The sequence below is a fragment of the Pelmatolapia mariae genome, linkage group LG20, assembly GCF_036321145.2.
Source record: "Pelmatolapia mariae isolate MD_Pm_ZW linkage group LG20, Pm_UMD_F_2, whole genome shotgun sequence".
In the NCBI taxonomy this organism is placed as follows: Eukaryota; Metazoa; Chordata; class Actinopteri; order Cichliformes; family Cichlidae; genus Pelmatolapia; species Pelmatolapia mariae.
The window spans coordinates 32,820,717-32,847,416 of NC_086244.1; the positions used below are offsets into that span (position 1 = coordinate 32,820,717).

General features: G+C 40.0%; 1 protein-coding gene across 7 annotated transcripts in view; it reads left to right on the plus strand.

The window, feature by feature from the left end:
* The window catches only part of bsna (bassoon presynaptic cytomatrix protein a), a 129,342-nt gene that overhangs the window by 18,974 nt on the left and 83,668 nt on the right, over nucleotides 1-26,700 (plus strand). For all 7 annotated transcript variants that reach the window (XM_063463298.1, XM_063463300.1, XM_063463299.1 and 4 more), the window contains exon 2: nucleotides 15,633-17,006. In XM_063463298.1, the coding sequence (XP_063319368.1) occupies nucleotides 15,633-17,006 (1,374 nt within the window). The remainder of the gene's footprint in view (nucleotides 1-15,632; nucleotides 17,007-26,700) is intronic.

The following is a 26,700-nucleotide window of genomic DNA, read 5'->3' on the forward strand; positions in this document are numbered from 1 at the left end:
GCTGTGATATAATGAGCGGTCACGGTCACATAGCGTTCCGTTGACCTGAAGGTCCACCCATTTGTAGTTGGGCAACAGAAGATGCCTGGGACAGTTCAGCCATAACTTTAAACTTTTCCTGCTCATGCATGCCTGGGTACGATCTTGTCACTGAAGTGGACGCGCAACGGGATATCATAGCGTGGCTCAAGCACGTTCATCATAGTTTAAACCCCTTGTTTTGCACAAGGGAATACGGCCTCCCGTCTGCAGCTAAACACCCCAGTAGCTTTTGTAATAGCTTTAGCCCGGTCGGATTGGGGAGCAAAGGGCTGCTTACGTAAATGCCACAAACTCCTCTGCTCCTCCACTTGGACCGCTAGCGCTGGCCATAACTATTGCTTGACAGACCCACCACGCGCACCATACACGTACTTTTTTTCCTTCTTTTTCGAATCTTCGGATCACGTGCGTCCCGAACCGTGGAGTGGGATCGGTTCGGATTACGGATCAACCCGTTGCACCACTAATATCAACTATTTATTTTGAGTGACATGTTTAGTACGACTGATTATGATTATGGCCAAAATGTATTATTTGCAACAATATTGAGATCTGAGTGAGACATGCTTTTATTGGACTTTCATGTAAACTAACTTTTCAAAATAAAATTGGCACTCCTCATTCACCTCAATTCAGTGCTACACTTAGAAAAAAAAACAAATAAATAAATAAATAAAAATGTGACCAAAGTTAACACAAAATTAAATCAACAGGGAACTTCTTTCACATTCACACTGTGCTGCATTCCTGTTAATTAAAACATCTTTGCTGACAAATAAGGTGTTTCCTCACCTGATCTGAGTGCATCTCCTAGAAGCTGAACGCAAAGTCTTTGATTCCATTCATTGTGCCTGCTCGATGGATGTGAATGAAACTTGAAGAGACTCGACAGCTGTGAGATCCCTCTCTATTTGCCCTGTATTAACATATCTTTTGTCAAGCACGTTGACCATTTCCCTGAGTTCTTACGTATTCAACGTGTTTATTGGATTTTGGCCAAACTGAAGGCAACTGGTTGGTGATTTCAATGCATCTTTGTGAGCTGGAAGAATACGCTGATGAGTTGTGGCTCTTTGAGTTGATGTTGGATAATTCCTGTTTGCAACCGCCGCATTGTTTTTCTTGACCTTCATGCATTAATTATACTGCAGTTTACGCTGTGTTTTCAGACATTTGAATAAGTTAGTCAAGTTGCTTTGTGGTGCAGACCTACAGCACTCTTTGCATATGGTTTCTGGGTTAATGTCAGTTGCACTAAAGCACTGGTGTTTCCAAACAATGGATGGTGATTCACTTCGAAGGACAGGTTCTTCTTCTCTGCCAGACAATTTAAAATTTCTTGTGTTTTACTCATCCAGACTTGTCCAAGAAACCTAAAGCTGCACGGTGCAACATGATTGGCCCATCTGGAGGCAGTCATTTAGGGAGTGCTGGATTTGCTTTTACTTTGGATTGTGTTGGCACAATTCACATTTTCATTATCGCTCTATCATGTTTATTTAATTGTGGGAAGCCAAAATCGTGATCAAGATTAAAATCTGCTTAATTGTGCAGCCCCATTGCTTAGTGTATGTAGTGCCAAATGGCATGTTTTTATGTTTGTGGGTGTTTGGTTCCAGTGAGGGGAAATCATTACAGTAAACACCAATCTACCTGCAGCCCTCTTTGATGTAGCTGAATAAATTTCCCTCTAAATAGCAGATAGTAGTTACAGGAAATGGTTTGTGTGTGTGTGTGTGTGTGTGTGTGTGTGTCACTGTTAGGACAGTTCAGGATTATCTCCTAATATAGCCCAGCGGAAGTCTCACAGTGATAGCTTCCCTATGTTTGTGTGTCTGTGTCTGTTGTGCCACTTTAACTTGGCACTGGCTGAAGCCAAGCCTGCTTGGCAGTGGAAACTACCGGAGAAAGAAAAACAGGAAACGAAACCTGGATCATAAAGATGGCTGTTAGTTCAGTATCATTCTTTATTACAGAGATATTGTGCTGGCTGGAGCCTATCCCAACTATCATCAGGCAGTAGGCAGGATACGCCCCAGATAGGTTGCCAGTCTGTGGAGAGCTAACACATAGAGAGGGATCATGGCTCTCTCCGTGGCTATTTTTAAGAATACATGATAGTCGCAGCACTGCAATAGACTGGCAACCTGTCCAGGGTGTACCCTGCCTCTCGTCCTGTGACAGCTGGGATATGTTCCAGACCACAGATGGATGGGTGGATGATTATTAAATTGCTGTTAAACAATGAGCAAAAAATGACAGCATGCTCTATAAATTAAATGACAGAATATGCTGAAAAGATCTTTAGACTATCACCCCTCAGTTCGCTCTCTTGCTATGACTCTGATTGAAAAGTAGAAGCCATTCATGTAGGGGCATGATCCCTCCCTGGCTTGCCATCACTGTTTATTGTAACACTTAGCACCAACAGAGTCGAACCATGTGTCCCCTGCAGTGTTCTCTGGGCTCCATTGTTAACTGGTTGCTTCCTGAGACTCGGTACGTGCAGTTTCAGTGTTGCTCATTGCAATTATTTGATATCCTGTTTTGCCATTATGCACGGTTCCACATGGATAGAAGAAGGGATGAGGGAATCTAAAAGCATTCATGTCTCTACTCTTGAGACTTATTTTACTCTTTCTTCCCACCTTACCTTTTCATATGTCTCCCTTTCCTCCCTATCTTCCCAGCCTTTTCTCTGTCAGCTTATCGCTCACTCCTTCTCTCTGTCTCTGTGCTTTTGTAATTTCTTCTTTGCTGTGTGTGGAGGGAATGGGAAAGGAATGGGAGTTATCTTCCTTCATGTATGGTGAGGATCAGTTCTATTCTGGGGAAGTAAAGAGAAGAGGAGAAGCTAGAGGGACAAGAGTTCTCTCTCCACATGCATTAACCATGAGAGCAGAGCAGCAGAGAGGCTCCAGCCAGTCGAGAACTGAGAGACAGAGAGGGGGGCCCTGGGCTAGCATCACACACCTGGACACACTTACACCCTTGGTATACAAATATGCGTTAGCGCACACAGGTGCATGCTTAGAAAAGCTAACATGCAAGTATCAAAAACATGCAAACTTTAGTCTGCTTGCCATAAACACTCAGCTTAACAATAACACACACACACACACACACACACACACACACACACACACACACACACACACACACACACATACACACAGGTCTGAGTACAGCTGCAAGGAATTTGTAACGACGTGCTTTGAATGATAAATTCTTCTGCTGCCCTCATATACCTGCAGACAGAAAGACTAAATTAAAAAACAAACATAAAAAAGATGAGAAATGTGGCATTTTTAATATCATCTCCTTTGAGAAATTTTGATGTATTACACATTTTATTTTTTTTAAAAACAAATTTATATTTTAAATTTTACTCATTGCAGTTATGATGGTTTTCCTAAACTCATAGTCTATCTACTTTTGCTTTCTGGAGCAAAATACATTTTTCACTGTTATTTTCTGTTGAAGTTGCAGTTGACTGAAATTGCTCTGCATTAGTAATTAAAATTGTTGCTGCTGAAGTGAATGAAAACTGCAAATCAGCCTTTTTCCTGTCTTAAGGAAATGTTGCTGTTTATGTTAAATTTGCTAGCTTGTTAAGGTCATAGGACAATGAAGATGGGGGTTAAAGAGACCAACATTGACCTTATGTGTTATACTGTAACTTTGTGATCGTCTTGTGGAGTATTTATTTTATTTATTTTGTTTCTGTATGTTGTTTGATTTGCCAGGACATACTTGTCACATTAGCCAGTAGGCTATGTAAAAACAGGACACACTATACAGCACTTGATGGTCCATTCTATGCTAGTGATCTTTTACACACACGTTTGTGTATGTCTGCACACTTTTAATTATCCTCAGAGTCCAAAACAAACTCAAAAATATACAGACGCTACTGATGTCCACTTCTATCACACCTCCACACACCAGAAGGCAGGATGTCGATAAAAGGATGAGAGAGAAGGAGAGAAAGCAGCGGCTGATGGAGAGGGAAAGACTGGCCGTAGGTGGTTTTTAAAAGGACGGCTGGGTGCTGTCACTGCATGATAAGACTGTTTGAGGGGAAGGTGATACAACTCGTTCACACTGTCATACCTCTGCAAACAGGTCTGCACCATCTGGCTGTCTGACTGGCTTCCTGGTTGGAGAGATGTCTTATCGGTTTCTGTGTCTTGAAGACTGCAGACACCCTTTGGCGCGATGTCCTCAATACTTTGTCTCATGAGGCTTTTTAAATCATCAAAGAAATTTAATCAAAGCAGAAACATTAACACGTTAAATCGATTAAAGAAACTTTATTGGCTAGTCATTGTTCCCTTCTAGGAAAAGTATGAAAAATCAGCACTTTCAACACTACATAGCATTTATAATATTCAAGCGATGTCGTTTTTATTATTCTGTAATGTTGCTATAGATAAAGCATTGCTAAAGCTATTTCAAAAGCTTTTAGCCCAAACTGATTTTGTTTTGGTGCAACATGATGTAAATTTAGTTTCAAATACAGTTTTTTGTGTGCAGAACATCAGAGGACATGGGTGTGACAGAGAGGTAAACAGATTGTGTTATCATTCATGTTTATGTAATTCATTTCTAGCAAACAAACAAGAAACACCACTTTCTTTATCATTTGATTAAAAATGCATTGGAAATCCCATCATCCACCCTGTTCCTCTATTCTGTGTTTTTACCTCTTGCGCTCCTATCTCGTCTGATTTTTCTTTCATGCACACGTTGTGTTTCTTTCCTTTTCCTGTCATTGTCTTTTCATTCTAATCCTCCTGCTCTTATTCAGCTTCTTCCTCTGCTCAGTCTGACCATTTGCATTTTTATTTTCCAAACATTTCCAAATGCTTTATGAGTTCTTTTTTCCCACCCAGCTGTCCATTGAAGAACCCCGCGGTATTGTTTTTCAGTCTGACTCAAATCTATTATTGATTTAACAGCAGAGTTTCAACTGCAGGTTTTAATCACAAGTTGTGCATTTATACACACACCGACCCACACACAGTACTGATGCTCTCTAGCCCCTTATACTGTAGTAACCTTGTCCCTTGTGACTAACATCATAACCCGGTGACGGTTTGTCACACACTCAACCTCACACAACGTTCCCATTGAGGTTGTGACCATATTAGATTGGGCCCGAAGTGCTGAGCCAGATTTTAATTAAGAAACATGCATTATATTGTAGTGTGGTAGTGGTCAATACTATCGACCAGTTGGAGTTATTCAGTGAGGAGAGGCTGTGGATGAATCGTCCTCGAGATGTGTGTGTGTGTGTGTGCGTGTGTGTGCGTGTGTGTGTGCGTGTGTGTGTGTGCGTGTGTGTGTGTGCGCGTGTGTGTGTGCGTGTGTGCGTGTGTGTGTGTGCCCGCAGCTGAGGTTGGGCATTGGGGTATGTTTACTCGTAAGACTGTGGCAACAGAGCAAGATCACCCTGAGATGATAAGAAAATGAGTTATGAAGTGGAAAACGGACATTAGCATGTGTGTGTGTGTGTGTGTGTGTGTAGGACATTCATCTGGACAAAGCAGGGAATGAACTGTCAGCTGTGGTGTTATTAGATCTTGAATGAAGGGGTAGTCTTTCTCTCTGTATTCAGATGGTACAATTTAAGGTTTGTGTCACTGTGTCCAAAGTCTCAGCAAACGTATAAAGACTTTACGATTACAATGACCTCAACAAACAGGAGGACACAATCTACTGACAGTAGGTTTTATAGCTAAAAAAAACATTACAGATTACATTTATTGTATTTATTATTATTATGATTATTAAATTAAGAAATGACAGTTTGACAAAATGAACTAACTATGCGTAGTGCATTGCTGACCTAGGATTATTATTAGTCTGTAATGAAATATGTACCCCCCATGTACCCCAGAGAAGCAAGTGGACAAAGTTGGGACAGAAGCTGGGAGAAGATTTGGTTCAACAAATATTAACGTGACCCACAAAAACTGTGCTGACCTGGCCTCCAAATACTCCAGGCTCTATATAGTCAGCATCTGGGGGCAAACGTAGGCCTGAAATGATAATGCATGTCCACAGCAGCTGAGGCTGTTAGGGTGAGACCACAAAATACCCCAAGGGAATGCATGTCCATAGCCCAATGGCTCTGAGCTTTGTTGGGGGGCCTACGCAATAAATAAATGTTTTAACTACATTTTAGGGTAGAGCATGATGATTGATTCATGATAACGAGAGCTTGGTTTGCACCACACCTACATATAAACTGAATGGTAAAATTTGATGATACACAGAGATTTCAAAATCCACTGTATTAGTTACATAAGGTATTAGTTTTCATTAAGGTAGATAAATCAGTATAGTTAAAATTCTAGTATCTAATATGTCAAAGTGTCCCATTTCTGTCAGAAAAACACGTGACCCGCTCCTTAAACTCCTTAGCTTATTTTAATGTTGATGCCATCAATCTTTTAGTCAGTGCTGTGATGCGTGCTTAATGCTAGAATAAATCTTTGTCATTGATATATAATGTTATTAAAAGATGACAAAAGTGTAGTTTTTTTAAACAATTGTTGATACAAGGATGAGATTTTTAAAGCATGGTGATCATCTCACTTTAAAAATAAACCTCAGGTGTGCAGGTGTACTAAATCATGGATATCAGTGTCTCCACTCTAATTAAGTGCAATATAGGCCATGACAGTGAAAGTTTTGGGTCTTTGAAAGTAAAGCAGCTAAATGCTAAAAAGCAAATTCAAACATTAATTCCTATATTACTATTACTTGGTGAGGGAAAAGGTACGATGTTTTTAGCATTTATTTTTTACATTTTGTTTTAGTTTAAACTTATTAGCAGTAAAAAATATTAATTATTTGCTAAGCATTGTGGGTTTTAACATGTGATGTGAGAGTTCACCTTGTTATTCTGTTGTTTCTGACATCTAATAAGTCTGTGTAAAATTTTCGGAGGGCTTTTAAGAGTTAAGTTTAAACCAGGCCGGTGGTTGTGTTGGTGAAGGTTATTGACAAGGGGTAGGAAATGTAATGTATCAGTGAAATGTGTCAGTGTGTTGTACTGGTGTGTTTCCATAATTAGCTGTGGAATCTGTGTGATTCACCACAGGAATACTTGCAGGATCGTCCGCTATCTGTGTGGAATATTGATCGAAACATTAGCCTGTTGCCATGACCGTGTCAGCCAGACAAAGTGTTCGCTCACTGATGTCATAGTGCAAAAGAGCCTCCACTCTATGATTAACTGGAGATAAACATGGAACATACAGTGGCAGCATGCCTCTGTGTTTCATTTAATATATTCTCATATGCTGTAGTCATTCTTTTAAATGCAGTAGCCACGTTAATGTGTTGGTTATTCTTATTTTCAGGCATCTCTCGTAATCTCCATATGTTGAGAACAAATGTATCTTAGAAGGTTCTCAGTAAATTCCTTGTATTTATCTACTGTATAAGAAACTGCTCCACATGCTGTATATTAGTATGTTTAATATAAATTCTTACTATTGAAAGGAAAATTGTTTTTTTTCACAAGATGAACACTGACGAATTTTCTCTGTAGCTTTTAAGCTATTTAGCTGAAGCAATGAGAAACTGACACAGTAGCTAATATAACATTGTGTAATATAAAATAGTCAATTAATGATAACAAAATTTACATTTAGCAAACACAAACATGTTTTGGAATTTTGGTTTTGAATTATAGGAAATATTACTGTGAAATAAAGTAGAAACATTGTAGTTTTGCATTTTGTAACCCTGCTTGCAGCGTAATAGAAAAACTTAATGTGCCTTATAATCCAGTGTCCCTTATAGTATGAGAAATACAGTACTATGTTTGTTGCCTATTATTACCCAAAGATGAACATGCCAACACAATGTTATACAACAATTAACACTGTTGATACAAGACAATTACTTGGCTATTACTTCGATATTTCTTTGGTAACTAAGTGGTAATAACTTGTTATACCCCTTCTTGTTTCCTCCTTATTAGCCCATTCTTACCACATTGTTACCAAACTATAATTTAAAGGGCTACCACAGTTTTGCACCAGGATGTAAAGTCAATTCAAATATGAATGAAAATATTAAACATAGATTAAAATATAAATGGAAACATTTGAAAATTAGAAAATAGATTTTCAAACTCACAATATTAAGTAAAATTGCTCTTAAGTGTTTCCCTGCATTTCTACAAACACTTCTACTGTGATAAGCTTACATTGAGAGTATTTTCACTCCGTCTCTGTCTACTTCCCTCCTATTCTTCAGCCTGTAAAGCTCCACACTGTGCAGATTAACAGATCTATTAAAAGCATTGTATGTAACCCTCAGTAGAGGTGCAAATGAATCCTGCACAAGCATGTTAGGCTGTATTTTAATGCACTTTGTGTGTGAATATAGATAGAGGTGCACAATACCTCTATTGTGCTCAAGCTCAACAACCACAAAAAACCAAACAGCTTCAAACAGTGGACATAGCCTTCATTTACTTTACCTCAGATGTGACATTTGTCACCAGTCAAGATAATTAAAGCTCATCTCAGATTCATTTAGGCAAAACGTAACCATGCCATACGTTTAATCCTAAATAGACCCTTGCACTGTTTCTTTGCACAATGAAATATTTTAGCTACTATAATTCTAAAGCGCAGCTATAACAGTTTACTTCTGCTCCTGCTGTGCTCTTTCATCCCCCGCTGTTTACTGGGGCTGGTACAGTTTCACAGATACTCCCACAAAGACAAAAGCTTCAACTTAGAAGTCAGGTTCAATTCATGTGACGACTCGTACCTCAGTGCTGCGGACGAGAACCGTGGCATTATTGTCAAAGCAAATTGAGCAAATTTTGTGGGATGTTTGAGAAAAAGTGTCATGCCACTGTACTTGAAAAACCATCAGTGTAAAAAAATATCATGTGGGTGAGTAAATCCTCAATGTGAGCTTATCTAAGGCAACATTATGACAAGTACCATGATGAAATAAAATCGACTGAGACTACCAGTGGATTCTGTCCTCTAGGTTTCTCAAATACTGTCGTTTTGCCAAAGATTGTTATAGGAGCACTGAGACACTGGTGTTTATTTCAGCCCTGCTTCACAGTCCAGCCCTGTATATGTCACAGAGTATACCATACACGTGCAATTTTCTCTTAAAGTGCTAAAATGCATGCACGTAATCCTCAATTCCTTTAGCATCTCCAAGGTGGTCAAATGAAAGAACACTGTAGGACCTATTACAAGGTGGTGGGGCTTCTACTCTTGTGAGTCTGCATTAATTCTGGTAAGATGCCCTTGAACAAGGCACTTGCCATCCAAACACTTAAGCTGCTGCCACCAGCATGGGCCTGTGACTGCTGGCACTGGACAGCTTCCAGGTTATGTACTCAGGATTGAGTGTGGTTCAAGACAGTCACGGAGTACTGCATGGGTGTTCACCTAAACTATGTCTTGGATTAAAATACATTTTCATAACAAATACAGATCGATGAGGTACTTTTACTGTGCTGAAAAGAGAAATGTCGAGAAATGTTTGGCAGTGTTGCGGCAGATGATGTGGTGAATCACACGTGGAGTTTTCTCTGTGAAACGGCGGTAACACCTGGTCAGTAGTGTTTGGAGATAGGTAGCATGAATATTTTATGCTGACAGCTGGTCAGTGTGTATGAGAGTGTGTCCCCTATGTGTGTGCGTTTTTCAGTGTGACTAAGTTCATATTCAGTTGCCAGTTTCATGCTTTCACTGACGTACTCTCGACTGAGTACAGAACATTGGCTTCTTTTTAAAGGTTAGTATATGTATGCATGTGTGTATGCATATATATTATTTATATTACTATTGCTGTGTTCTACATGTGAAGTACTCTATGCTGTGTAACTCAGGCAGTTTGAACCTTGCAAATCAACAGGATAACAACATTAAACGTATTAGTGAATTTATTCAGCCTCATCAGTCTAGTTCCTATTAACTGTTTTCATTAATTAGGAGATAGCGGGAGAAAAACAAACAGAGATGTGCAATAGTGAGAAAGGCAGAGCCATGAAGACCTCACAGACTTCCTCCTTTATGCTGTTTTAGCTCACTGATTAGATCTTGACCCTCCCACCTCCTCTCGTCTTCTCTGTCTGTGTCTGTGTCTCCAGGCTAGTTAGTAACAAATTAGAGTCACAGTGAACTTCCACTTGACTCCTGTACTCAAAAGTAGAGCTTCATTGTATGTTCTTTGTGTATCTGTCCCAGCCACATTTTGATGGATGTTGCACTGGCATACGATCCTAATGACTTCATTGTTTAACCCTCTATGCTCCCCCCCAGATTTAGATCTTTAATCTAAATTTAATTTTTAGCCCTGGCTCCTATTCCTTTTATTCCTTTAGGACTAACAGATGCCTCCGCGTTCACCGTGCTGACTTGTAAACGATTAAAGATATTGATTGATGGTTCACCAGAAAGTATAGGGGGGGAAATCCCCAAGCTGTGCATTGAAGATGTTGACAAAGAAAGATTAATCTTCCAGTTTGATGTAAATCTGCATTTTGTTTGGTGTAAGTGGTTTACAAATTCACCAATTCATTCTCTTAATTGCCAAAATGGTTTTCTTGCTCATATTTAACTGTCTGCTATAATTTGGTTATTTGAGTAAACACAGTTTATCTATTTCTTACCACCTGCAACATCTGTATCAATTTGGGCAACATCAAATGCGTCTCCCTATCTGCGTTACAGCATCTGTTCAGCTGTTTGACACCTCTGGCCCTGTTAAAAATGAACCCAATTGTTTTCACTGCGATCATATTGTGTCGTAGAGACACAATACTGACAGAGATCAGCCTCTTAAATAGACAGACCTGACCTTCAGGCTAATGACTGTTGCAAGAGGAGCTCAGACCTCCATGTGTGTGAGTGGAGGTGTGAAGTGTCTACAGAGAAATAAGAGTGGTAGCAACAGAAAGAGAAAGTGAAATGTGATTGAGGAAATCAGAGTCCTTGAGGGGAGCTGTGCTTCTCAAAGTGGAGATAAGAGGTTACAGTTATAGTCTGCAGTGTGCTTGTTTTTCTCGGAAAACGTCATTCACAGTCTTGTAAATAAGTCTGTGGCATTTACAGTACTTTTCTATGTTTTTCAATTCACCACACCTTAACAACAGGTCACTAGGTTATGTTATTCTTCTTAATAAACATATTATGATTCATTTTTTGCACTGGTAAACAACATATTCTGTTATTAGGCAAAATGTTCTGTATATAAATGTGTGTATTTGTAATATAACGAAGGCCACAGGCCGAAACGTGTTGTTCCAGTAATAAAGCTGTTCTTTATACTATTCTTTAAGTTTTATTGGAGCTTCAGCCTCAGGAGAAACAGTAGTTCTTGCAGACATATTTGCACCAAGAGCTAACAAAGATTAGACTGAAAGCAAGACTTCTATCATATGAAGGTCAAATGTGTTGTGCTATTGAAAATGCTTGAGAACAGGAAAGCTCTCTTGCAATTTATGTCATGTGTAATTTGTCATATGCTCTTCCATTTAAATCTTGAATCATGTTTCTGTGATGTATGCATAAGAAGCTACAATGCAGAGAAGCCCCCCGCCCCCCTCCCGGTTTTCCTCCTGTGTGAGTGTGCAGAGTCAGCATTGTTGGAGATTGTCAGGGCTCATTTTCCTCCTTTCAAAAAAAATACATTTTCAGCTATTTATTCTTTTGATAACTTCTGTGGGTCTGGGAAATGGTCTGAGCTAAGCAGCACACCACATGCAAGCTGACTGGTAGAAATTTGTGAACACAGACATGAGTCCATGTCTTGGAACTCGAAGTGACTCCTTCACTCCTGTCCGGTTGGTTCTGTATACTTCGTATACAGTATTCATGATGTCAATATAGGGGTGGCCAACTCCAGGTCTCGAGAGCCGGAGTCCTGCAGGTTTTAGATGTGTCCTTGATCCATCACAGCTGATTTAAATGGCTAAATTACCTCCTCAACATTTCTTGAAGTTCTCCAGAGGCCTGGTAATGAACTAATCATTTGATTCAGGTGTGTTGACCCACCTAAAACCTGCAGGACACCGGCTCCCGAGGCCTGGAGTTGGCCACCCCTATGTTAATAGATTTGGGGATTTCTAATGAAATATATGTATATATGAATATATAGTATATGAAATATATTGTTTTACATTAGAACATAACAATAACAATAAAAGGCCTCACAAGTGTTTGGACTAATTCCAGTGTTTGAAGTCTGAACTTCAACTTCTTGATTGTTTCATTTAGAATAAATATGAAACACATACATTGATTTAGAATCCACTGTGGCAGTGTAGAAAGGAAAAATCGCAAAAAATGTGTCATTGTCCAGATAATTATGGACCAAACTGTATGTGTTTTGACTTTATTTACTTACTGGTAATGCTGACTTACTGGATTAGTTTTTGAATTTGTGTCATTTGCTACATTTTATACTTGCTACTTTAAAGTCAGCTTGTTCTTGAAAATTTCTTGAAAATTATGTTTTTCAAGTCTGCGGGACTTCACGCCTACAGTAACCTTATAGTTAGTGTATACAGTAATTATAAGGTTGAATTCCTGCTGTTGATTGGATTTTAGCATTGTAGTATTTACTATATGAAGCACCTTGATGCCAGTGTTGTTGTGGTTTGGCGCTATATAAAATGAATAATATCGAGTGCACATCTTTGGATTGTAAGACATTTCCTAATGTTGCACTTCAAGAGGTTACCTTACTAAAAACCTTTGATAGATCTACGTCTACAACTGTTCATGCTTTACTATGTGAAACTAAAGCTCAACACTCATGCACAAGGAAAAGCCTAGTTAGCTCAAGAACAAGGAGTAACAAGATGATGTGACACCTGAAGAGCTACATAAGAGTCAAATTAGATTACTGTTGACAGATGGAGGACAAAACTAGAGGTTAAAAAACAAACATAAGAAGTAGAATTAAATGGAATAAATATTCATAATAAAACAGGAAATGACTAAACAGAACCTGAAACCAGCGTAGCTCTGAGGTCTCTTAATGAAATGGGGGGTTGAAATACAGCAGCATCATTACGATGCCCTTGATTTTCTCTCACTTAAGGATAGTTGGTTTGGAGCAGCACAAATGCAGTGTTAGTGTCCAGGGAGGAAGAGGTAGAGTCTGAATTAGAATGGGGTCAATATCATGCCATCCAACTTGCAGACGACAAAGTTGTGAGCTCCTTTTGTAAGCCGAGCTTTTTTGTTGTGATTCTCTGTCACTGGTAGAGTTCTGTCTAAATGATTAGATGTGATTGGTTCAGAGCATGCTGATCACACCCTTTGTAATTTTGCATGTACAAAAACCAATGTACCCAGTGAGGTTTGTTTTGTACACCCCAGATTTAGTACCCATTGTAGTTTCCACTTGTTTTTTCTCTTCTGTGTTTAAAAAAAGGGCAGAGTTATAATCAGTTTTGTGTAAATTGTTGAACAAAACCTGTAACTCCTGCACAATTAGCAAAGACATTGTTCCTCACCTGTTACGGCACAGGTGCACGCGCAAAGGATTCACTGGTTTTAACCACAGCGTGGAAGCTCGAATTCTGCTTTGCTGTGCTGTTGATTAAGCTTGACATGATGAGAGCTGAAGAGCTGCTGGGATTAAAAAACTGCTGACTTCTTTCTCTCCACTGTTTGCTCTTTCCATCTCCTCCCTGTTCTTTCCATCCCTCCATCCTTCACTGCATCCCTCGTTCCTTCCAATGTCTCTTGTGATGTAGTGTTTAAAGCGGGGTAGACAGGGAGACAGGATTAAAATCAACCCCCCCCCCCCCCCCCCCCCCCCCCTTCCTCCTTATCCACTTCTCTTCTTCTTCCTCCCCCTCTGCATCTTCATCAGATGTAATTATGACAACACAACATAGGAGGACCGTGCACAGCAAAATTAGACTTTTAAATTTCTTTCCACTTTAGCTATTTGAGGAACGAGACCTACATTTTCAAACTGATCAGAAAGAGAACAGAAAAATGGGATAAAGATGAAAACAAGAATAATTGGTAAGAGGAGGAAAGAAAAGAGAATTAAAGAAGAAAAACAGAGGCAGAAGAAGCAGATGCTAGGTAGGAAAGCTAAAGAGAGAATATGTTAAGGAGGAACAGACGATGTCGGGCTGTAGCAATGTAGCTGTAACGGAACATGGGATCAGTAATGCTGTCAAGCTAGAAAATGCCAGACAGCAAAGCAGCACAGTGGGAGGAATTGCTTAGTTAGGGTATGTGAGTGATGCAGGCATTTTTCTCTCTCCTGTCCCAATGTTTGCACATCCTACCCTTTAAATTCAAGGAGCCACCATCCAGTGTACCACTTTGCAAAAAAATTAGAAAAGGGATGGGTAGGGGGGTGTTATTGAACAGCGGGTGGGGTAATACAGTACATCTGCGCATTGCATTGTGGGAAGAAAAGGGGATGGGAGAAATGCATGAAACGTGCAGAGATTTACTAGCTTTGCTCTGACTGCAGGGGAGCTAAAATAGCACTATTTATGGCGGCAAGGTAGCAGTGGTGAATGCAAAGCTACAGTTGGAAAGGCAGGACAAGAGGAGACTGGCACAGCTGAGAGAGGAGCTGGGTTGTTTTCGCAGTCGGGAGAAATTAGAGAAGCAAGCAAGGTCCGGACACAAGGGAGTATCAGCTCTCATCTGGAGGAGGAAGAAAAGGAAGGAGGAGGACAGAAGAAGAGGAGGAGGAGGAGCAGGGTGATGCTTTATTTTTATTTTTAGATGGTGAGGAGTGTTGCATATTTGTTTCATTTGACTGTATCTCTTTGTACATCTGTTTATATCTCCTTTGTGCCCATGCTGTATCTGTATGGTAGCATGTGCGCATACCTGCGTGTCTGTGTGGATTTATGTTTTTTGGCACATGTGAGGGATGCAATTCTTTTGACTTCGGTTGCAGTTTCTACCGTGCTGTCATTAAGCATTGCAGTCAGTTTGTGGTTGATTTCTCTCGCTCTGTTTCTAATTGATAACTGCTATATTGTCTTCACCTAAGACATCTATGGAAAGACTAATGAATCATATTTCATGTGCAAGTTGGGTGAATGAACACAGATTATGTGGTTTGGGTGGTAGGAAACACTAATGTGTCATGTCTGAGTCATCAATAATATTCAGAGGAATCAATAGTAATCACCTTTGAAAGAAAATATGAATTAATTATAGCGATGGCTCAGCGGTAACACTACATCATTAACGTTCTTGAGCCTTACTGAGCCTTCCAGTGTTATACAAAGAATTGTTCAAACTGACAGATACCTGATTTACGTTTCAGTGGTAATGCCAAAGATGTGGTCAAGGAAATTATGTAAGCAACATTTAACCTGTTTCCATTTAGTTGACTGACGTATTCACAATACAGTCACCATTCGAATATTTCATTCAGAGCTAACTCTATAGTGCCAATGAAAGACTTCGACCAAACTGTTGCCAAAAACTATGTATGCATTATTGTTACAGAGACAAAGTAAAATGGCTTTTCAAATTGAAAAAGTGGATTTTAAGCATACTCATTAGTTTTTTTGTATTTTTTTTCTTTGCCTGCAGGTCCAGGAATGGCTGTGTCTGAATTGTCAGATGCAGAGAGCTCTCGGCATTGATATGACCACGCCTCGTTCTAAGAGCCAACAGCAGATTCACTCTCCGTCCCACCAAGCCAAGCCCATTGTCCAGCCTCAGCAGCCTGCGCCTCAGCCAACACAGCCGACAGCAGCAGCGCAGCCAAAATCTTTGGCACAGAGTCAGCCCACCCAGCGGCAGCAGCAGCAACAACAACCTCAGTCTCAGCCCTACAGCCAGACTCAGCCCTACTCCCAGTCGCAGCAGTATCCACAGTCTCAGCAGCAGTCATATGCTTCATCACAGCTAGGGTCCCAGACTCAGTCTTATACATCCCCTGGCTTACAGAGACATCCAGGCCCTGGTGGCTCCCAGTCTCATACAGGGCCTTCTCAGCAGGGCATGAGATCTGATCCATACTCCCAGACCGGTCCTGGAGCTCCAGGAACTATTAGAGGTCCCACAGGAGGCTTTAGCCAACCAGGGGGTCCTCGGATTCCTCACCCTGGTGCAGTACCCCTCCCTGGTTTGACCAAGGCACCTTCCCAACCAGATTTGGGTCGTGGTTCCCCAATGCATCAATCTATGGCACGCCACGACCAGACCAGAAGTGCTGGATCCTCCCCAGCCCACAGACCTCAGAGTCAGGCCCCTCCTGCCCAGGATGGCCTGACCAAACTGTTTGGCTTTGGGGCATCACTGCTTAATCAGGCTAGTACCTTGATCAATGTTGACCCGCTACCTACCACCTCCACCCAGCCAAGCCCCGCACGAGGCAAGGTGGTGTTCAGTAATGCAACACCTGACAACAGGCAGCAACAACAAGGGACCACCAGTACTAAACCATTCACTATGGGGGGCCCTCATGCTCCAAGCCAAATGGGTGGTCCTAATGTTCAAAGTCAAATGGGAGGTCCTTATGCTCCAAGCCAAATGGGGGGTCCTCATGCACCGAGCCAAATGGGAGGTCTTCATGCACCAAGCCAAATGGGTGGTCCTATGGGTGGACCCCATATGCCAACCCAGAAGCAACAGCAGCAGACCATGCCCCAACAACAAGAAATGCAGAAGCAGTCACCTGCTCATCAACAGAAAGGACAGCAAGGACAAAAAACACAGCCACAAGGACAGCAACAGCAGAAAACACCTACTCATCAGCAGAAAGTGCAGCAGAAGCAGGAGCCTGTGGCAGCAGCACCTGCGGTTGCTCCAGAGCCTGTGAAACCCAAAGTGAACTGTCCTCTTTGTAAAACAGAGCTGAACATCGGTAGCTCCGACCCACCTAACTACAATACATGCACGCAGTGTCACAGCCAAGTGTGTAACTTGTGCGGCTTCAACCCAACACCACATCTGGTGGAGGTAAGAGGAACGGAACACCTACAGACATCACACTGAACACATGTTACTGCAGACATGCAAGAACAAAAAGTCTACTAGTACAAACGCAGTCACATTTACTTTTCACCAAACAATCAATGACATTCAGCAGAAGCAGATAATGTTCTTCATTCCACTGTTGAACCTAATCCTCTTCACTGTGTGGATGCAGTTAGATGTGCAACTCGTGTTTCAGTTTCTCTAAAAAATATTTTTTTTTCTTAAGCCTTATTCTTTATCATGATCTGTTTTTTCAGTCAGGTTTTCATTTTAGATTTTCATTTTCTTTTTATGATATAACAAAGATGTTGTTTTGTTTTATTCCCGTTTCTTAATTTCCATCTTACTACACCTGCTACATTTGTATAAATTTAGATGTCCCTCCTGATTTCATTTATTTTATTTATTTATGCGTTTTTCGTTACTTCTACTAGAGTTTTCCGTATCTCGTTTTTATCCCTAACTTCCTCCTTTCCATTTTTATTTTTTGGATGTGCTGTATGTTTACACATACAGTTACATCCATAAGTATTTGGAGATGGGACTAAAGTGCAAATGCATTGGGTTTTAAATATTTTATTTTATTTTATTTTTTTTTTTAATTTTAAATATTTTTACATTAACTACTTAGCAATGATACTGATTTTTATACATAGTCGTCGATTTTCTGAGGCTCAAAAACAACATAATTGTTTTTAATACTTTAATGAACATCCAGATGAAGCGTTTGTGTACATCACGAAATGCTCCATTGTCTCCCCTGAGATCACGCTCTGCTAGGGAAGGTAACTGAAAAATAATAAAAAATTTAGGGATTTGATGATATTATTGATATCACTTATCAATTAGATTCCTTATTGATTCTCATTGGGTCTGCTTTGAGAGTCACCACCATCACTACGCAACATATCAACGACAATACATTCATGCTAATGAACTGCATGCTCTGTGGTCAAATTTTTGTGCGTGCTGGAGGTATTTCCCCTTTTTGTTGTGATCAGTGTTGGGGTTGTTACTCAGAAAAAGTAATGTATTACATATATTGCAAAGAACATTTTCTTAAAAGTAATGTAATAGATTACTTAATTACTCCCAGGAGAACGTTTTCTTTGTAAAATGACCTGAAGCACACTGTCTCATAATCACCATTTATGAAACCTGAGTCTACAGCCCAACACACCAACACAAATCTCTATCTCTAATGAGGACACATGTATGATCTTTCTCTCGGTATTTACAGATAAACACAAAGCTGACAGCATAGAGCAAATATGAAAACCAGCACAAAGAGACTTTACAGTAGAATCGTCACAGTGATTCTACTGTAGAAACATGAAGAGGTAGAAACAGAGGCTGCAGCCTGACTTCTTATCAGTTTGTTACCTGTTAAGTTCAGGGCTGGGGTCGGCATTCGCGCAGCTTTAACACCACTCTGGGCTCTTGGCTAGGTTAGCATTAGCATGCTGTCTGTGCAGATGTTTGCAAAGAGCTGAAGTTGTGTTAGCAGCACAATGCAGCTGTTTCTGTCCTGGGCACAGTTTAAAATGGCCAAAGGTAGAACATGAGGTCAGGAGTGTGGCCTGGCCACACAATAAAGAAAATCTGATCATATTAAAACTTGTTGCTTACAAATAAATAAAATCTAACTCGGGTATACTGACCAAAGAAAACCATAAACTGTGTGTGCACAGCTTGTACTGTCAGTATGTGCTCCTTTCACCTTTGTATTTGATCTAATTGAACGTGGTTTTGTTTCAGTTCATAAATTTCCATTAAACAAAAATTTTGAAAATTATTCAGAAGTTCATTCTTTAGTTAATGTGTTATCTCGTTATCTAAATTAAGTGCCACTTCTTTGCCTCTCTCTGCTGTCCTGCTGGGCTACAGTAGCCTGTATTTAACCCACTTTTCTCAACAAAGATTAGTAATCATACTAACTGGAACACAGAACCATCTACATGTACAGTAGTGAGATTTATAACAATATTCTGGAGTTTTTATGTATCTGTATCATAATCCACTGTGACATCAGCACCCCTTGATCTCTCTTTCTTTTCTTCATGTCACCTTAGATGGACTGTTGTGCACATGTCGATGAATTAAAATGAATGAATGATGAGATAAAATAATATGTAGCAGTCCAGTGAGCTACGCGTCGAAGACAAAACACAAGAGGAGAGAAAAGACTGTTCCTAGGAGACCCATAATCACAAAACATAGACATCCTTTTCTGTTTCGCTGTCTTTGTGTCTCCCAAAGTACCTCTGCTCATGGTATAAAGAAACAAGCGTAAAGGCCAACCGCCCTCTCACCTCCCCTTTTATCGATCCAGTGCAGGCTTAGAGTTGAAAAGAGGAGAGAAAGCAAGAGAAAAGAAAAGATGGCAAGTATTTCAGGAAGTTAGAAATGGAGGAAGAAGGAAAAGATAAGGAACAAATGTCGCAGAAGAATAATGTAAGAAATGGAAGGAGAAGGGGGGGAGTGTAAGAGTTGAGAAGGTAAGTAGTAAAGCAGAGAAGGAAGTCAGAATGAAAGGAAGGAAGGGACTGATGAAGGAAATGCATGAAAGAAAATAAGCAAGGATGCATGGAAGTCAGTGAGTCTGGCAGATTTACAGAGATTCATGGCATATTTACTTTGAGGCAGTTTAATGCCTCCAAGGTCTTTAGTACTTTACAGTACTGTGAAGTGCTTGCCTCATAATAGACCTAGATATAATACACAGGGCTATATATAAGTGCCTTTACTACAGTATGCAGGACGGTGATAAATACACATTAACACAATAACAAGAAGGAATGGGTCATATCATTGAAGATGTCACGCTTATTCATAAGTGGACTTACCTGGGCTTACTATCTGTAGATAGCAAGTAGATGTATGTTTCTTTGCAATGTGGGTTAAGGCCTGCAGGTCCTAAAAAGTGCATAAAATGAGAAAAGAGAAGGTGGACACAGAGGGAAGGAGTAGAAAAGTAATATAACAACCATATAAAATTATTTCTTTAAGCCAATTAGAGTCAAAGATGATGGTGACAGCATATTCTACTAACTTCTGAGCTCTCTACAAAAAGGCAATTATGAGGAGAAAAGATGGGCATCATCATGAACATTAGTCATTATAAGCATACAGAAAAAAAGTAGAAATAGAAATGGAAAAAAAGGTAGATTATTAATGGAGAGAAATTCTTAGAAAATGTTAAAAAGGAACTCAAGGTGGAACTGAGATGGATGAAGAGACATTCATAGAAACAAAGGAGGAATAAAAAGGAAAATTAATAAAGTGGGACAAAGAACAGAGCAATGGTGCAAACAGTTAGAAAGAGAGCTTGACAGCAGCTGAGAGGAAACCAGACATGTAGACCTGAATCATGTGCAGCTTTTAGTCCAGAGGGAAGACAGGCACTAGTGCACACGCACGCACACACACATGCAAAAACCAGTAATTAGAACAGTAGGACAAAGAAGAAGGTAATAAATCAAGCAAGTGAAGCAAAGAGGGACGAGGAGAGAAGCCAGCAAAGAAGTGATGATGTCACAGATGAACTGCATGTACAGTCATTTCTATACCTGATAATGATTCCCATCAGCTCACTCCGGGCTGACTTTGCAGGTTTTTACAGTTTATCTTAACTCTTTGTGATTTACTTAATACATGTATCTGACAAACAAGTCCTATATGTGTTAAATTTCCAGATTATATTGGAACAGCAAATGGAAATTTTGGGCTGTAACATTTATATTTTATTACATTACAGGTCATAAAAGTGCTACCACAGTTTAAAGCGATAAATCAACATCTTGTAGAAGCACACCAAGTAAAAGAACAACTACCATTAATATTAATATTATGCCAGCCCACCCTCTGGCGCTATAACAGCTTCAACTCTTCTGGAAATGTTTTCCAAGGTTTAGGAGTATTTATGGGAATTTTTGACCATTCAGAAGCACATTTGTGAGTTCAGACACTGATGTTGGACGAGAGGGCTTGGCTCACAGTTTCCACTCTAGTTCATCCCAAAGGTGTTACATTGGGTTGAGGTCAGACTACTCAAGTTCTTCCACACCAAACTCGCTCACCATGTCTTTATGAACTTCGCTTTGTGCAGCAGTGTGCAGTCATATTGGAACAGGAAGGGGCCATCCCCAAAGTGTTCACAGAAACTTGGGAGGATGACACTGTCCAAAACATCTTGGTATGCTGAAGCATTAAGAGTTCCTTTCACTGGAAGTAATGGGCTGAGCCCAATTCTTGAAAAACAGTCCTACACCATAATCCCCAATCCACCAAATCTGTATTGCGCTTGGTAATATAAGCCTTGGATGGACCTGCTCTGCCACTGAAATCAATTCCATGAAGATCTCTACACACTGTTCTTGAGCTACATGAAGGCTACATGACGTTTGGAGGTCTGTAGTGATTGATTCTGCAGAAATTTGGTGACCTTTGTGCACTATGCACCTCAGCATCCACTGATGCCACTCTGTGATTTTTCACGGTCTACCACTTCGTGCCTGAGCTGCTGTCGTTCCCAATCACTTCTACTTTCTTAGAATACCACTAGAGGCTGACTGTGAAATATTTAGTAGTGAGGAAACCTTCACAACTGGACTTGTTGCACAGGTGGCATCCTATCACGTCACCACACTGGAATTCACTGAGCGCCTCAAAGTGACCCATTCTTTCACAAATGTTTGTTGAAGCAGTCTCCATGACTAGGTGCTTGGATTTATACACCTGTGGCCATGGAAGCAATTGAAACAACTGAATTCAATAATTTGCATTGGTGAGAGAATACATTTGGCAATATAGTTTATTGGATCACAATGTGGAATGAGATCATAAAAACCTAAACAATGTTACAACCTCTTCAGATCAAAGTCCATAATCTGGAGATGAATGTAAAATGTCCTGTTGTCAAACAATAAATGTGTCTGCTTGAGTCATTTTTTTGAACAAGCCACTAACAAAATAAAACCTTTTGCCTTTACTAAACAAAAAAAGAAAGCTACTGACATAGCACTTCAGATGAGTTCAAGAAAGATAGGAACACTGTGGGATAGAGAAACATGGAGGTTGTGCTCGTTTGACTTATCAATTATTCAAATAGGGTTTTTTTTACATATATAAATAGCAAGAGAGATGAAAAATGTAAGGTGGAGGCAGCGTCTACTGAAAAAGAAAAGTAAGAAGTGACACGGCTTCGTCTTTCCTCCTTCTTTTCCTTGCATTTCTGCAAACTTCCTTCCTTCCAGCCCCCTTTTCCAAGATTCTCCATTCCAAATCACTTGCTTCATCATGAAAAATACTAATCAGTAGCTTTGTCTCTAGTGGTGCAAACAGTCTCCTCGTGATGATACCAACACACAAACACACACACACACACACACACACACACACACACACACACACACACACACACACACACACACACACACACTGCTTATAGACCAGGTGTTAGTGAATGAGTGAATGAGGTTATTTCACTGTCCAGTCTGTCATTCAGACTTTTTCGGCTGTCACCACTGCCGTCGGAACAATTACTAGGATAACAGCACCCCATCCACCTGACCGTGTGTCTAAATGTGTGTGTATGAGGTCACATTTGTGTTTGTGGGCATCTGCACATCTGAAGAGAACTGATTAGGGATTGTGACATTTAATCTGCTGCGTTGTGTTTGTGCACATGTGGTGTGAGTGCAGAGAAAGTATTCAAAATCACACACTTTGTCTGCCTGTGCATGTCTGTCTGTGGTGCTTTACTATAGTACGTGTGTATTGTGTGTTTGTTTGTGTGTACAGTGTTGTCATCAGAGTGCTTAATCTTGCAGATACTATGGCGATGTATGTGGATGGACCCACATGTTTTCATTTGGCATAGATTTGAACCGGATGCCTCACACAATGCACCTATTAATGCCATTTAATGCAACAGATTAAATTTTAGTTAATTCTAAAAAAACATTGTCTTTTTTTCTTTATACTGAATTATGTCCACATTACTGTTCATGAAAATATGCATGGACCACTGTTAATCATTATGTTTTAGATGCATTGTCATGTATTTAGCAGTTATTAAACCTGTTTTAAACAACACATAAGCCACACATCCTTGTCCTAATGAGAAGAACATATACAATGTCTCTTTTTTTAATTTTTAAGCTTATGAGAACCAAACCGGCCCGAGGAGCACTACAGAATTTGATTGGGTATAAATAAAACTTGAAGCCTCATATCTGTTGTTTTTACCTCTTGAAATATGAACTTCTGTAACAACTGATGAAGGCAAAATAAGACTCAAACGCACAACTCAGACGAAAAAAATCACATTACAGTGTTTACTTAGATGCAGTGAGAGAGTGAACATGAAGATGACTCCAGGAGTGTATGAGACAAATTTACGGACGTAAATGCAGGCAGACTAAATACAGTCGGAATACTTGCTATGAACCGAGAGATAACAAGACAAGATGATACTAAATAGGACACAATAGACGGTCACAGTAGATGAAAGCCCACAAGTGCAGGAAGCAAACACTCAAAAAAAATAAATAAATAAATAAAGACATGAGTATACAAGCAAAAACATGATGTAGAGAGCAGGATGAGTTGTGATGACTTTTGTTGCTTTTCCTTGGTCAGCATACACTTACTTTGAGCATCGGTCTGGGTCTCCTGCTACTATCTTCATAGAACATGTTGCATATACAGGTGCTTGGAGAAATCAGAGCTCATAGATGTGCCCAGAGAGGCAGTTTGTACTTTACTGTCAGAGTTTTTTCTATTGGTATGCGGTCTGTATAGTGCTTTTCTACTCTACTTGAGTACTCAAAGCACTTTAAAGCAACATGCCTTATTCACCCATTCATACAAGCACATTAGTACTTTCTATTAAACATTCACACTCCAACAGAGAGCAACTTGGGGTAACAATATTTGGCATGCAACCAGGGATTGAACTACCAACCTTCCAATAAGGTGACTACCCACTGAGCAACAGCCACCCCAAACATCTTCACAAACTTGTCATATGATTACAGCACCCAACACTGATCTTGATTCTTGTTGCTGAGCAGAGTTACCACGAGCTTCCAAATAGCAAGTGACCGTCAATGATGACGTGAATAGCAGCCAGACTGAAAAAAATCAGAATTAAACATGAAAAGCAACTGACATGAAAGAGTGCTTGTTACTTTACTATTGTGTGGAAAATATGTCGCTTGCACAACATGCAACTAGACACTGACAGTTTAAAGTATGAAGTTGAAAAGCTGATTATTCTCTTGCTATTCTCATTAGGATCACAGTCTTTGTTTCCATTTAGGACTCACAGACTGCTGCTGCCGTGTTATCCATAATGTGTCGATGGTGTCTTTCTCAGGTTCTCACAGTTGGACAAATCACTGTGCTTAATGCACGCACCACAATGACCAAAAGGTTAACGTGGATAATTTCGTAGTTCCTCATCTGTAGTTATGTGCATGCCCATGTGTTAGGAGTCCCCCACAGAGCTAAACCGGGCCATTGTTAAGGTTGCTGTCTGTACTGTTGCCCGGGTCATTAAGGTTACCGGAGTAGGATTATGTTTATTTTACATAACAGTGTTTCATTATGCTCATCTTTCTTCTTCTTCTTCTTCTTAGTCTCCCTACCTTTTTTCTTTCCTCAAGCTGCTCCCTGTTATCTCCACTTAATGCCACCCCCACCCCTTCCTCTCTGGTCCACTGGTTAAAATAAATGGAGAATAACAATCTGTAAAATGATGAGCAGAGAGTAGACACCCAGAGAGGGGTGAGGTAATGGAGCGAGGAAACAGCACGACAAAACTTTTAACAAAAGACAGAAGCTGCATAATGTCCCATTAATTGTTTGACATTTAGTCAACTCCAAACAAATAAATGCCATAAAGTAATGTGTTCTGCTGCAAGATGATGGCCACGTCCAATTTAGATTTGCACGCTCGGAAAAGGAAACTCTCGCAGACACAACAACACACAACAGCGCTAAATTGATTCTTGTGATCCTCGTCATCTACATAATCCACTGTGGCTCTGTGGTCAGCCCGTCAACCTGTGTTTGTTTGTGTGTGTGTGTTTTGTGCATTCACACAGACATGCGTGTGTGTTTAATTACAAGTGACAAACTTCGTTAAAAAAGCAGTAATATGTATGGGAGAGCATAAGGTATGTAATCCATTTGGCGTGTGTGTGTGTTTGTGTGTTGTCGTGCATGTGTCACAGCAACTTTTATGGTCTGTTCAGCTGAGTTATTGGTCAGCATATGAAAATAGCCCAGACAGGAAGAAGCACTGCACCAGATAACCCACGCCCACACCCGTAGCGCAAGACACACACTTACCCACACATGTGTGTCTGTCATGTCTGTGAGTTAGTGTATTATTTAAATTGTACTTCACCTGTTTGCTGTTGGAAATCTAGTCAGGAGATAAAACATCAGTGATAATGTACGGCAGTGAGAGGGTGATTACAATCCATGAACAGTTTTAGCCTTCACCCCAAAGGTCACACCGTGCAAGGCTGTAAAATGTCTGGACCAGAAACAGCGCCCACAGGCAAAAGTGCTAGTCTTGGATACAACGTCTAGGAAAACACTAACATGTCCTCTGCTGCTGTAGCGAAACACCTCTGTTCAAAGTGTTCTTTTTGGACAGCAGAGACATGGCACACATGCACTTTGACACCAACAGCTGCAAAAACTGTATAAAAATAAGATAAAAAAAAACAAACATCTTTTATTTGCCATTTGCATACATACACAAGGTCTGGGCACATAGCAAATCTTGTGCAGAGCTTAGAGTCAGAGTCAAACAAATACAAATATACAGGATGTATCATCAAAAAGGAATCATCGGATTTAAAAGTGCTTTAATTTGGCAGCCAATCAATGATAACGTTCACGTTCACAGCAGTGGATGTTGTAACTCCAGACATACTCGCAAAAGTATGGGACGGGTTTGACTTTCATATGGATGAAAGTGTGCCGTGCATCCAGAGGAGGACACATTGAGCACTTGTGAAGACTGTAAGTTTTGTATATATGTTATATTATATTCAGCCACATGTTTTAACATTTACCACGAGCGTCTATGTCAGTTACTTTAAAACATATAAGCTTTTGAAATACAATGATTCTTTTTGATACACTCTATACAAATATGAATCAAGTAAGTTGTTTTCTTAGCAGATAAAACGCAACAATTTGTTAAATAATTTCTGGTATAAAACAACAGTTTGGAAAAATATTGAATGTGTTTATAATACATAGCTGAAGATCATGTGGTGAAGTGTTAAGGTTGAGAGACCTCTGAGGTGTCTCGGGTAGAATTTCCTGGAACTACCAAATCTGAAAAATATTATTTGTTTAAAAAAAAAAAAAGATTGATGTTTGAGATAATTCTACTGTTCATTTGTTTTGTATAATTTTACTCACATGGTTGAAGAGAGGAAAGATGTCATGTCAGTTATGTTTAGTAGCTGTTGTTTAAATCTGACTCTTTCAAGGATACCTGATTACGCCACAGTTGTTATTTTTGCATTTCATCCGAGAATTCACCTAGAAAAGTGTCAAAATTGGTCTCTGACAATTTTTGTCAGTCAGAGGCTCTCCCATGCACTAAAGGATGCAGACATGTACTTTAAGGCTTGAAATAGACGAA